The sequence below is a fragment of the Desmodus rotundus genome, chromosome 12 (assembly GCF_022682495.2).
Source record: "Desmodus rotundus isolate HL8 chromosome 12, HLdesRot8A.1, whole genome shotgun sequence".
Classification (NCBI taxonomy): Eukaryota; Metazoa; Chordata; class Mammalia; order Chiroptera; family Phyllostomidae; genus Desmodus; species Desmodus rotundus.
The window spans coordinates 45,975,122-45,987,749 of record NC_071398.1 but is presented as its reverse complement, the minus strand read 5'-3'; the positions used below and the strand labels follow the sequence as shown (position 1 = coordinate 45,987,749).

At 54.6% G+C, this 12,628-nt stretch overlaps 2 protein-coding genes and 5 non-coding genes across 8 annotated transcripts; all 7 read right to left on the bottom strand.

Moving 5' to 3' along the window:
* Positions 1 to 3,199: 3,199 nt before the first annotated feature.
* RPS11 (ribosomal protein S11) lies at positions 3,200 to 5,337 on the bottom strand. Its single transcript, XM_024566365.3, has 5 exons — positions 5,182 to 5,337; positions 4,490 to 4,621; positions 4,223 to 4,298; positions 3,824 to 3,953; positions 3,200 to 3,379 (listed from the first exon to the last, which is right to left on the bottom strand). Exons 1-5 carry the CDS (start codon positions 5,194 to 5,196, stop codon positions 3,256 to 3,258), a joined length of 477 nt encoding a protein of 158 aa, XP_024422133.1. The 5' UTR covers positions 5,197 to 5,337; the 3' UTR covers positions 3,200 to 3,255.
* LOC112310248 (small nucleolar RNA SNORD35) lies at positions 4,056 to 4,143 on the bottom strand. The gene has a single exon (XR_002975361.1). It is a non-coding gene; the product is annotated as a small nucleolar RNA SNORD35 (small nucleolar RNA).
* A 3,762-nt stretch (positions 5,338 to 9,099) lies between the features above and the next one.
* On the bottom strand, positions 9,100 to 12,558 carry RPL13A (ribosomal protein L13a). 2 transcript variants are annotated; one of them, XM_024566448.4, is made up of 8 exons: positions 12,451 to 12,558; positions 11,108 to 11,180; positions 10,644 to 10,709; positions 10,361 to 10,462; positions 10,082 to 10,167; positions 9,841 to 9,900; positions 9,388 to 9,510; positions 9,100 to 9,215 (listed from the first exon to the last, which is right to left on the bottom strand). In XM_024566448.4, the coding sequence occupies exons 1-8, from the start codon at positions 12,463 to 12,465 to the stop codon at positions 9,129 to 9,131; spliced, it is 612 nt and encodes a 203-aa protein (XP_024422216.2). In that variant the 5' UTR covers positions 12,466 to 12,558; the 3' UTR covers positions 9,100 to 9,128. The 2 variants fall into 2 exon arrangements, with proteins under 2 accessions (XP_024422216.2, XP_045056332.2); XM_045200397.2 differs by lacking the exon at positions 12,451 to 12,558 and having other exon boundaries at positions 10,361 to 10,543; positions 11,108 to 11,178.
* LOC112310247 (small nucleolar RNA SNORD35) lies at positions 9,686 to 9,772 on the bottom strand. The gene has a single exon (XR_002975360.1). It is a non-coding gene; the product is annotated as a small nucleolar RNA SNORD35 (small nucleolar RNA).
* On the bottom strand, positions 9,970 to 10,039 carry LOC112310246 (small nucleolar RNA SNORD34). The gene has a single exon (XR_002975359.1). It is a non-coding gene; the product is annotated as a small nucleolar RNA SNORD34 (small nucleolar RNA).
* Positions 10,239 to 10,323, bottom strand: LOC112310244 (small nucleolar RNA Z195/SNORD33/SNORD32 family). Its single transcript, XR_002975357.1, has one exon. It is a non-coding gene; the product is annotated as a small nucleolar RNA Z195/SNORD33/SNORD32 family (small nucleolar RNA).
* Positions 10,980 to 11,061, bottom strand: LOC112310245 (small nucleolar RNA Z195/SNORD33/SNORD32 family). The gene has a single exon (XR_002975358.2). It is a non-coding gene; the product is annotated as a small nucleolar RNA Z195/SNORD33/SNORD32 family (small nucleolar RNA).
* Positions 12,559 to 12,628: the final 70 nt, after the last annotated feature.

Sequence of the window (12,628 nt, the reverse complement as noted above, 5' to 3'; positions counted from 1 at the left end):
TAGAATGTCCCAGCAAGATCTATCCCCACCCGAGGGACAATCTGTAGATCTCTTGTTAAAACGGGAGGTAGAGCTGGGACCTACTACAACATTGGGCCCCAGAGCTTTCCCCGCGAGGGGCTCCGGGAGGCGCTGAAGTGCGTACACAGACTGCTCTGATTCAGCGTGCCCAGCCGCCCACAGCCCTCCGGACCAGTTAAATGAAGGGGGGCGCCTGCTACACAAGGGCTGCCCTGGCCTGCTCCCCCTTCAGTCCGTACAGCTGGGTCCACGAGACACAGAGGGGCTGCCACAGTGTCGGCCGGTCTGGCTGCAGCGGCACGTTCCCCTGTGGCCCACTAAGACAGGCGCAAGGCCACAACATGTTAAGACACCCCCAACATGCCTGGCATTCACATCCCAGGCTTGGCGCCTGCTGTCCTCCTACACCCAGGGCCCCACTATGAAACTGTCCCTGGAGCTGTTTGCCCTGTTACTGGGGCCTCCTGTAAGAGGCGTGCAACAGAACATTCCAGAAGCATGCCAAAATAGACTCAAGATCCCGTGACCTACTGCCAGGGCTTCCGATAATACACCCAGGATTCCACAGCACGGGATGCCTCTGGGGCCGCTTGCCCAAGGAACAACGGGGCTCAGGGCCTGCTGTACCCAGGACCCCCGAAGCCTCCTTGGACAAGGCTCAGGGCTTGGGCATGATTACTTCCCTAATATCACTTTGCAGAGCCAGTTTAGTCCCATTCACACACGAGAGCACATTTCCTCCTTGCAGGGGGGGCAGGGCAGCAAGAACCCATTTTACAGATGAGGCCACAGAGGGTCTGTGGTTGCGGGTGGGGCTCACCTGCCCAAGGTCTGCAGCTCATGAGAAGCAGGGCTAGAATGCTCAACGGAGCCTGTGCGGTCTTACTGTTTACATCCCCAGGTTTCTGCCGCTGGTCACTGCTTCCGCGTACTGTGTATCTCCTCAAGCTAACCCGGTGAGAACGTGGGGATTTAACTCCCAAATTCCTTCATTCACTCGAGTACACCTGTGTGCTGCACTCAGCTCGCTCCAGGGATGCAGAGCCCTGCCTGCCCTGGTGGCGCTGAGATTCCCGGGCTCCACAGGCCAACAGATCAATATGCAACATTGTACAGAAGTCGTATAGTAAATCCACAAATACATCATAAATAGGTCTTACCTGTCCTTGGAGATAAAGCAGGGAAGGGGGATTGGGAGGGTCGGAGGTGTTGCCAAGTGGAAAGGTTAGTGAGCATCAGAGACTAAGGAGGGAGAGAGGGAGGGAGGGAGGGAGCCAGGTGGAGCCTGGGTAGAGTGTTCCAGGTGTGAGGCACAGCCTGTGCCAACGCCCAGAGAGGGCAGGTCTGGGGGACAGAGGGACTGGGATGGAGGGACAGAGGGGGAGAGCCGCTGGGCAGAGGGCAGAGGGCAGAGGGTAGAAGGACCCAGGTTGTGATCCTGATGTAGAACTTGTCTTTCGCCTTCACCGGGCTGTTGCAGGTGCAGTCACACTCTTCACGTGAGACAACTGTCGGGGCCCGGAGGTCTCTTTGCAACCCACCTGGCCCACCAGAGGTGCTCCCAGTGCACAGGAGGCGCCCGCCCCACCCGAGGCTGGGTTGCCTGACCCGACAGGGTGCCCCGGAGACGCCCCAATGACTGCTGGAAGGAGACCGGGGAGCTGGGCTGTTGTTTTTGTAAACAGGGCACCCCACCCTGAACGGAAGCACCTGCAGTGTGGGGGGGGGGGCTCGGGGCAGCCTCGCCTCTCTCGGGGTCCCGGGCCCCCTCCCGAAGGGTCTCTAGCCCTCTAGCCCGGGTGGGGCGGGCTTTGCAGGCTGAAATCCGGGCGGTGCCCCCTCCTGACCTGTCCCTGCCCCTTCCTGCCCTCTTTGATGTGGCCCCACTTCCTCTGGCAGGAACCCCCGCCCTCGCAGGGTAAAAAGGAGCTGCCGGGCTGATCCCGACGAGGCTCCCCTCTCCTCAAGGCCCTGTCTCCCAACCCTTGTACTAGTGGTGTGCCACAGTCCCTGGTACAGGCATGGGGGGCAGGGACCTGGGGACCCCAGCAGCGCCAGGCCACGAGGGGCGAAGCCAGCCAGGAGACTCCAGCACATCCCTTCCGTCTCCAAGCCTGCACCTCTGCTTGGGTGAGGGTCTCCCCTTTGCATGCAGAAGCCCCTGCCTCCCTGTCCCTGGCCTTTCTTGACTTTCTCCTGCTGTCCTTCTCCCCAGTTTCTGAAATCTGGGGTCTCCATTCCTGTTCTGCGTCCAGCTGAACCTGATCCAGCCATGACACCCAAGGTCCCTGTCCCTTTTCCCGCTTAGTTTTTGCTTCTAACAGATTGCCTCCTGCTGTTACCGTCTAGCCCTCCTGTTTGCACAGAGGGGCCACCTTCCCCTAAACCCGCCTGACCCTGTCCCCACTCCCCCCCATCTCCTCACCAAGGCCCCTGCCTGGTCTGTCCCTGTCCATCAGCCACCTCCAAGGACTCCCTACCCACTTCTGGGCAGCCCGTGACTCTGCCTCATCCTGGCCTCCCTGTGCAACTTCCCCTCAAGGATGATTTCCTCACTTGGACTTTCAGGCAAAGGAAATTTCCAGAACCTGAGACCTGGAACTCAGGTACTCACGGGGACTCCAAGCAAGGAGCTTGCCCCCTCAGATGAGGCTGCTTATCTGCAAATGGGCATGGTGGTCACTTGGGGAGGGGGATCCCCTGCCTTGCTTCTCTGCCCCACTTTGCTGACAGAGAAAGGAAAGCAAGGTTGAGGTCAAGGCCCCCTTAGTTCAGCCAGGCAGCTATGACCTGAAGCCCCCCAAACACCCCCACCCAGAGTGTGCTTGCCTCTTCCTCCCTCTCCCCAAGGAGGCCAGAAAGGACCTGAGAACCCAGGGGCCTCCACCCTCACCCACTTCCTCCCCAGACTGGAGGGTTGAGGGGTGGGGGGGAAGACAGTAGCTCAATGCCAGGTAAGTGACAAGAACCAAAATAGAGACAGAGAGGTACAGCACCGTTAATATAGGCTGTCTTCACCCACAGACCCCAGAAAGCAGGAGGCAGGATTTGAACCCATTCCCATCCTTCTGACCCAGAGAATAAAAAACCCCAAAAAACCTATCTTTCTTGTCAACCTAACTCAACTCCCAGAGCTGACACCTCCCTCTGGGGTAAGGTACAGACAGAAGGAACCTGGTCCATGACTGAGAAAATAACTTTATTTGGTTTGGGGGTGCGGGCAGGGACCCAGTCTCAGAACTTCTGGAACTGCTTCTTGGTGCCCGCAGCCTTGGTGACCTTGAGTACATTGAAGCGCACGGTCTTGCTCAGGGGCCGGCACTCGCCCACTGTGACGATGTCGCCGATCTGGACATCTCTGTGGACAGGGGCAGCGGCGATGTTATCCTGGGAGTGGGGGGCACCAGAGGCTGCCCCAAGCAGCCCCTGGGGGGGAGTCTCCTTCTCTGCCACCAGGCTGAGGCCCCAACCAAGCTCCAGGGTCCAGCTGCAGCTGCACCCTTGTCGTGGAGCGCAAGTTCTGTGCAAGGCGCCAGGCTCAGCACAGGACACAGGATGCCCCGACCCTTCCAGGGACCTCTTGGGACAGATCTCTAACCGCCACCTCCAGTTTACAGAGAACCGGAGGCTCCCAAGGATGGTGGCTCACTCACACCAGCCTCCCTACCCCCTCAGTTACCCAGGGTGTCCCTGTTAATACCCATGTCAAGTCCCAAGTCACTCAGACTTGAGTGCAGCCCACGCCCTCCCCTGTGACTGAAAGGGTGGCCGGCCCGGGCTGCCTGGGACCCGCTGCGCTCACCTGAAGCAGGGGGACAGATGCACGGACATGTTCTTGTGGCGCTTCTCGAAACGGTTGTACTTTCGGATGTAGTGGAGGTAGTCTCGGCGGATGACGATGGTCCTCTGCATCTTCATTTTAGTCACCACGCCTTGCGGGAGGGAACAGATCGTAGGTGAGGCTCCCTGGGAAAAGGAGCTACCAGCAGCCCAAGGCACGCAGGGAGCTGCTGGGCAGGGTTCTCCAAAAACTGATTCTGGCATCAGTTCTGCCAGGTGGCTTTCTCAGCAGTGCCTGTGGCAGGCATCTGAAGACCATCGTGAAAACAGACATCACCTGCCAGGGTCCTAGGAAGCAGGACTCTGGGTGTCCCCAGCCCCAGAAATCAGAACCTAGGCCCCCCCAGACAAACCCACTTACCAGACAAGATGCGCCCTCGGATGGAGACATTACCAGTAAAGGGGCATTTCTTGTCAATGTAGGTGCCCTCGATGGCCTGAAGGGATAAGGAAAAGAAATACGGCTTGAACAGGTAGTTCCTGAAAAGAACAGGGAGCGTGGCCCCAGAGAAAAACTACAATTCCCAGCAGTCCTCGGAGAAGACACTCAGACGTGGGCAGGGCAACAAGAGCCTGGACACACGTGCGGAGACAAGAGTCTCCTCCTTTCTTCCGAGGATCCCTGTACCTCCTTGGGCGTCTTGAAACCCAGACCAATGTTCTTGTAGTATCGCGGTAGCTTCTCTTTGCCAGTTTCTCCAAGCAGGACCCTCTTCTTATTTTGGAAGATGGTGGGCTGCTTTTGGTAGGCACGCTCCGTCTGCAGGGACGAGGCAGCTGGTGAGTCTGGAGCAGGCCGCCCCCGGGCTTGGAAAGCTCCCCAGTAGCCCCCAGGTCCCTTCCTCTGCAACGCTGGCCTCCGAGGCCCACTGCCCCAGAATTACCTCCCAAAACGCTCTTACCCCAAATTTACCTCTAATTCAGATTCAACGCTAAATCCCCGGTTACTTCAATACTGAGGCTCTAAAACACATCCCATCGCCTGCAGAGTGCACTCCTTCCAGCCCGCAGACACAGAATCATCGCTCCAACACCCCGGACACCTTTCAGCAAGGATTGTTCCCCAAGACACAAAGACATCCACCCAGGATTCACATTTTATATAATATGTACGATTTCCGAGGGCAGAGCCTCCAGGATTTAAGAGACGCTAAATCTAAGTAACGCAATGACACGCGCTCTCTGCCCGGATTCACCCTCGGGAAATCGAGGGCGCCCAGAATTAACCCCCAAACTGGGGCGCGGGGACTCGCTCTCCAGGACACGCCCCTGAGGCCCGGAAAAGGCCCGGCCACAACGGTGCGGGCCCTCTGCTTGTACCTGAATGTCCGCCATCTTCGCGGCCGCCTGAAAAAAAGGGAGCCGGGGTAGCGTCCGGGTTTCCTTATCGACTGCGCAGGGGCTAGAAAGGAAGTGACGAATAGAGGATAGACAGGACAGCGGAATTTGGGGCGGTGCCTTGGGCACAACTCTGATCCAAGGAGGGGCCTAACCAAGCACGTGATTGGGAGACTGCACGGACGCCGCCATGACGGCGGAGAGCAGAGGAGCAGGAAGCGGTGGATCTTGTCTCGCGATAGTCAAGACATCAATGCGCTGGGCTCGCTAGTTCACATTAGGGAGGCGGGGCCAGCCTTCGGCCTTCCTATGGTATCGCGAGAGTTAGAGGGAGGCGGTCATGTTTCTGCGGGCCGTAACCTCACGTGGGCACTGGGGACCGCGTGGCGGTGTCCGTACGGATTTCAAACGGAATGCGGTAGCTGCCATCTTTCTGCGGGGTGCGGGACCGTGAAATCTTAAGACCTCCGCGCAGCAGCGCCGCCATCTTTGAGGGGCGGGAATGCCCTGGAGCTTTTTGAAGTTCAGTGAAAGTTGTTTTTTCTGTACCATTTTATTGCCAGACAATGGAGTAGTGGAAAAAAAAAGAAAGAAAGAAAAAAGAAAGCCCTTCTGCTGGTTCTCTGTAACCGCGCGGCCCAAGAGAACTTTCAGCTATAATGTAAATGTCTGTCCTATTCTGAGCAACACCGTAGCCACTGAGGACCTGAATTTTTAACTTTATTTAAAATTTCGTGGCGACGTGGGGCTAACATCTACGGCGCTGGGCAGTGCAGAATATATGAAATAAAAATACAACACACAATAGGTTATTTGAAAGTTTAAGATTCTTTTTACACTAATAGCTTTGTGAATTTTGAATGATACAGTTTTTATTGTAATTGTTTCAGTCCTTGTGGGGATAGCATTAACGGGGCTTTTCACTTTTTTTTGGAAACTTGTGTGCTAACTTTGTATTAATTTTTTTTTTGAAGAAAAAAGTAATTTCTGGAATGTTTGAACGACTTGGAAAGGATTTATGATATTAGATTTTAAAAAGGCGGGACCACAGTTCTTATCTACGATGTATGCAGACCTATGAGAAAAAGAGCCTGGAAGAAACACTTGCCCCTGTGGTTTGTATGTACAGGTGGTGGGATTAGGTGTGATTTCCTGTGCCAGCAGCTGATGAGATTTCGAAGATAAGGGAAAAGAAATACTGCTTCATTTTGAAAGGGTAGGGCAATTTAGAGGTGTTTAGGTCCTTAGCTTGTTAATCACAACTCACAATAGTAAAGAACAATCTACATTTTCATCAAAGACATTTCTCCCCAGGTCTCTTTGTCTCCTTCTCCCTTTCCTTCCTGCAATACACACACTTCTTTTCATTTGTGTTCCATCTTATTTATTTTATGGATGGATGGAATTTTTTTTTTTTTTTTGACACGCGTTGTGAATAGCTTTGGTGTCCAATAACAAAGTTCGGCCAACTCTGGTTATTATTATTATTTTTTAGATTTTATTTTCAGAGAGAAAGGAAGGGAGGGAGAAAGAGAGGGAAAGAAACAGCAATGTGGGAGAGATACATGGATTGATTGCTTTTGCACGCCCCCAACTGTGCACCTGGCCTGTAACCCATGCACGTGCCCTAACTGGGAATCGAACCAGCAACTTTTTGGTTCGCAGGCGGGCGCTCAATCCACTGAGCCACAGCAGCCAGGGATAGTTATTACCTCTTAATGAAGGGAGTATTTCCCAGTCTCTGCCAGATTTCACAGACATTATTTCCAAGCATTTCGTACAGAAATACAAATGCTTTTCTCCAGTAGACCTGGAGACGCCCCCAGTAAGCACAGAAATACCTATCCAAACAAGACCCTCTCTAATGGCACTCCCATGGACTGGACAGGTATGCCCAAGTGCTTCGTTGGTGATGAGGTGGGCAGGATGGAACTGGAGCTTTGAAAATGTTCCTGCTGCCCTGGCTGGTTTGTCTCCTTATTACTGAATTTTAAGATGTAAGTCCTTCAAAAGAGAAACGATTTGCAAATATTTCCTCTCAGTCTGTGGCTTATCATCATCTTAATGGTGTCTTTCAAGGTTTTGTTCTTATGAAGCCAGATTTATCTTTTTAACGGATCGTGCTTTTTGGTGGGATTCTCGTGTGCACTGCTTTAACACGCTGTTTTGCCGAGTTTTAGAATTCAGCCGTATGTGTCTTTAGGCTCAGGAGCCCCAGCAGGGGTGGGAGCCCAATGCTAGACTGAGAAAACCTAGGCCATCGGTATCTTGGACATTTTGGAAAGATTAAGCATGATAGAATGGCATGGTGCGGAAGTTACAATCTGCCTGGGAACTACCTCAGTTTGCTCCCTGGGGCCTAAGATCAGGCACTTGAATACTGAACTGAATTAGAAAACTACATGTAGATATCACACGCCAATCCCCGGGGCAGTGTAAGTCCAGCTGCTTTTCCGGCATGGATCTGCCTACCTTTGTCAAAGCAGAGGGCTGTGCGTGCAATGCTGGGTCTGGCACCTAGTAGGTGGCTCCACCTAACCTCATCCGTGACATGCTCTGGTGGCCGTGACCAAAGGGACCTGAAGGAATCGCTGCCTGGCACATCTATCATGTCTAGTTTTGTCTTAGATAAACTATGCAAAGTTTAACACCCCACTACTAGTGCCTAACTGCCACTTGCAAAACGTTTCTTGCCCACTTTTTTTTTTTTAATCCTCACCCGAGGATACGTTCATTGACTTTAGAGAAGAGAGAAGAAAAGACATGAGAAACATTATCAGTTGCCTCCTGCACGCGCTCCAGGGATTGAACCTACAACCTTCTGGTGTACCGGAGGACCTGCTGGTGGGCTGGGGCCCCATTCCATTACACTAAACACAGCCCCCCCTGGCGTGGCAGACTAAACAGACCACGCCCCAGGAATGGGGAATGGCTTTAAACCACTGGCTATTCCACACTCTGCAGCTGCTATTAGACAGCTTGATGTCGCCCTGGCCAGGTGGCTCAGCTGGTTAGAGCGTCATCCATCACCATATGCCAAGGTTGTGGGTTCGATTCCCAGTCAGGGCACATGCGAGCATCAACCAACGAAAGCATAGATGGAGTACCAAACGGACATCTTTCTCCCTACCCCTACCCCCTCTCTAAAATCAATAAAAGCCTTTTTTAAAAAAAGCTTGTCAACTGGGTGACACCAGCCACCACAGGCCACAATGGCCACTGAGGAACACATGGCCTTCCCAAGTAAACTGTGGGCAGGTAAATTTCTACCAAGGTCCACTCCCCTCAGGAACAGGTCATACACCCACTCAACTGCTCACTTGTGGACAGACTCCAACATAGCTGGTTTTATTTATGAAGTGCCCTTTTGTTGCCAAGGGCCTGCCTCTGCTGCAGACACACACTGCAAAGACACCAATTTTCTTTAAAAATAATTTATTCACGTGTGATCACAAGGTACAGGAGCGTGCAAGGGCGACGCCTGTGACTCCAAGGCCCACAGCCCCCAGCTGTGCATCTAAGTGCCCTTGGTCAACACCAAGTTCGTCCTGTCCCCTTGCTCGCTCACATCCTACCGGCTGCAGGGTATGGTGTCTGATGGTGTGGGAAGTTCAAGAGTTTTCCAGCTCATCGGTAACTACTGAAAGGGAACTAGATGTTCCAAGGGTTGGTTTCCCAAAACTCCTGTGGATGAGGTCGTCACAGGCAAATTATGCTGCACAGCTTTTACAGCCACGTCTGCTTTTTAAAAGGCGTTTCTTAAACAGCAGTGACTAATAAGGCCCCTTCTGTGTTCCCAGCCTTCTAAGGCCCAGGGTGCCCCTGGCCCCAGAACAACAGCCCCTGGGGGCCCCCCACATCCTAGGGCGGCGATGGAGGAAGGGCAGGCCAGGCCAAGCATGAGGAATTCAGAGTCAATTTTATTGGGCTCAGACTAGGAGTCCGTGGGTCTTGAGGACCTCTGTGTATCTGTCAATTTTCTTCTCCAAGTTCTTTTCGGCCTGTTTCCGTAGCCTCTGTGGGGTTAGAAGGACAGGTCCTGGTCAGTGGCCCTGCCTGGAGTTCTCCCCATCCCAGGGACACAGACCCACTGCCACCTCCAGGCTGGGCCTTAAGCGCAGCCCTCTGGGGGCAAGTAGGACCACTGCCCAGGAGTGTGGTGCCCTGTACCCCCAGCCCCATCCTCACCATGAGCTGCTTTTTCTTCCGGTAATGGATCTTTGCCTTCTCCTTCCTCTTCTCCTCCAGAGTGGCTGTCACCGCCTGGTACTTCCAGCCGACCTCATGGGCCAGGCGCCCCAGGTAGGCAAACTGGGGGGGGGGGGGGGGGGGGGGAGGGAGAGAAACGAAGTTGTACAGAAGTGAGAGCTTGGGTTGGGGAGAGGGGCTGATGCCCTCCTCTCAAGGGATCCTGGGGATTTAACAACTCAATTTTTCTCACTGAGCTCCAATCAGAAGACAACCCCCCACAAGGGGCTCTGTGCTTCTCCTGGCATCAGCCAAGCCATTGGCATTATCGGCAGCGCCCACAGTGGCATCCGCAGACCATCGTGAGAAAAAGCCATCATCTGCCAGTCTTGGGGAAGTTCACCCCCCAGTGGGACCCCCATGTTAGCCTGCTCACCGTAACCTGGAACTCACCTTCCGCGTGGGCTTCAGACGTACCACCTTCAGGGCCGCAGGGACCACCATTCGCTTTTTCTGTTAGAGAAAGAGAGGGGCTTAGGGACCTGGAGTGAGGGACAGACAGGGAAGAAGGCTGGCTGGGGTGGGTGTCTCAGCCAAGGCTGTTCTCATGAGGATCAAACAATGTAGGTAACCGTGGATCATCACGGACCCCACCAGACTCGGGGACGCTGCGGAGGGACCTGGTCCAGCCTACCTTGTCATAGGGTGGCGGAATCCCATCAAACACCTTGAGGCGGTCCAAGGCGGCCTGGCCTCGCTTGGTCTTGTGGGGCAGCATGCCTGTGTGGAGAGGGGCAGCAGCCCTGCTCAGAGGGGCTCAGGAAGAACCGCACGCAAAGGCAGGCACACAGGTGGCCTCAGATGGTAGTGCATGTGGAGTCATCTCACGGTTGGGAAACTCGAACTCGAGTGGGAGAAGTCCTCATCACTGGCCGCCCACCACCTCCACCTGCAGCCCCCAGGCCCAGCTTACCTCGCACGGTCCGCCAGAAGATGCGGCTGGGGGCTCGAAAGTGGTAAGGGCCACGCGACGGGTTGGTGTTCATCCGCTTACGGAGGAAAGCCAGGTACTTCACTGAGGGGAGGGGCGAGCGTGAGGCTTTGGAGTCTCCGGGCAAACGCTAGCCTCTTCCAACACACACCACACTCCCAGGGCCTGTTCGAGACTCAAACTAGCACCTCCAAGCGCTGGGGAAACGGCTGTCCGAGCCCCTCACACGTCAACCCTCGTACCCTCCTCCCATACCTCAACTTACGCTTGTTTCTGTAGAAGTTGCCAGAAATGTTGATGCCTTCACAGCGCACCACCACCACCTTCCGGCCTAGAGGGGGAGGAAGAAAATGAGGCAGTCTGGGAGGCACAGGGCAGGAAGCCACCCAAGCACTCTCTGTACACTGGACTGCCACCCACCCGCCCAGCTACTGCAGGAACTGACCAAGATGCCAAGAAAGCCAAGGGCCCAGCTGGGCAGCTTCTTGCCCCAGACCACAGAGCAGTAACTGGCAGAGCTGGGTTCACGCTTAAATGAACTACTAGCCCACCAGAAGAAACAAAACTGACCCCAGACCCCTAACCCCCGGGGAGTGGGCGGCAGGTCTCAGAGCGGTGCATGGGGTTGGTCTCATGGCCCGGAGACTCAAACGAAAGATGGTGACTTGCTCATCACTGACCTCCGGCTGCAGCTCACGCCTGGGAGCTGTGGGCAGAAGGCAGACTTACCCAGCAGCACCTGCTTGGCCACGATGGCCGCCAGGCGGCCCAGGAGATGGCCTCGGCCATCGAGCACCAGGACCTGTCAAAGACAAAGAGGGCTCAGAGTCACCCAGGGCTTCCCGATCCCCCACCCCGAGCAACCACGGCTTTCTAATTGTTTCCGTTTCACCCTATCCCCCGGGGTACCTCCTCTCTCCAAGTACCAAACCTCGGAACTAGGACACAAGGCTCACTTTACAGATGAGACCAAGAAAGCAAATGGTTGACTCCTGATTTCAATGAACGGGGTAAGGACTCCTCTCCCATCTCGGCCGCCTGAAGGGCAGGAATTTTTATGCCTAGATTGTAGCCTCTTCATCATGAATATAAGTCCCCACTCTTATTGAGTGCTGGTTATATACGCTGTGATTGTTGGAAAGCAGAAAGGTACAAAATCTAGAGCCAGGCTTCCTGACAAAGTGATTTGGGGCCAAGATCTGCAGTTCTCCGCGCTTCCAACTTCCTCACCTGGAAGATGAGGACAACAGTATCTGTCTCAGAGACACTATCATCATTTCCTCAAGTTACAGGACACACAATGCAAACTGTGCCAGGTGCACAGCTACTGCGGGGACATGGTCCTGCCACTTGTCTTTCCTTCCTCACCTACGCCCCCATCGCACGAGGTCCACAAAGACCCCCTGGTCCAGTCTTTCCCCTCCCGGTAAACTGATGGTGCCTTCACTGAAGGCCAAGTGTTTAAGGACACTTGTCTCAGGGCTGTGGAGTCTTTTGTCACAGTCCTCTGTTCCCAGCAGCGACAGGACTTCGAAGCATGCATTAAACCCAGAGCAAAGGAAGCAAGAGTTTGTCCCTGAATGCTGCGTAGGCATTTGACCCACCGCTAAATACTTCGTGCCAAATCTCCCAGAGATGTAGGGGAAGCCCGATTAGTATTCCGAGAGAGCAGAGCAAGTCTGGGTTGGGCAGGGTGAGAATACCCTCCATTTTGGCCAACCCTTGGCTCCCACGTGCTTCCCCATGGCTGGGTAATACACGGGTCCAATTAGCCAAGGACTGGCCTAAACCAAAGCAGACAAGGCTTAGTTTTTAAAATTGTCCTTCTTGGGCTGAAAGTCCGCATCGTCGCTTCTCGGGGAAGCCGCCTTTACCCAGCCCTGGGCACAAAATCACAATTGTCATTTCTCATTCCCCGTTACAGAAGGCTCTCAACCCTTTTGCGCTTCATTTTGTTCAACTACCGAGCTGAAGTTCCACTACACACGGACAAAGGGAAAATGGTGGGCCAGCCCCGTTCCAGCCTCGATCCCAACCGGTCCCTCGCCGCCCCAGCCCGCGCAGAGGCCCACCTGCCCCTCCGCCATCTTCGGCAGCCGCCTGGGAAAGGAGGAAACCTTGGCGCAGAGTTTCTTATCCTTTGTAACAGGGGCGGAGGACGGTACGTCACCTGAACCACGTGAACCGCTTCCTGTCGTCTGATTGGCCAGAGTGTGCTGCGCGTGCGTATGGACGTCCCACTCGAAGGCG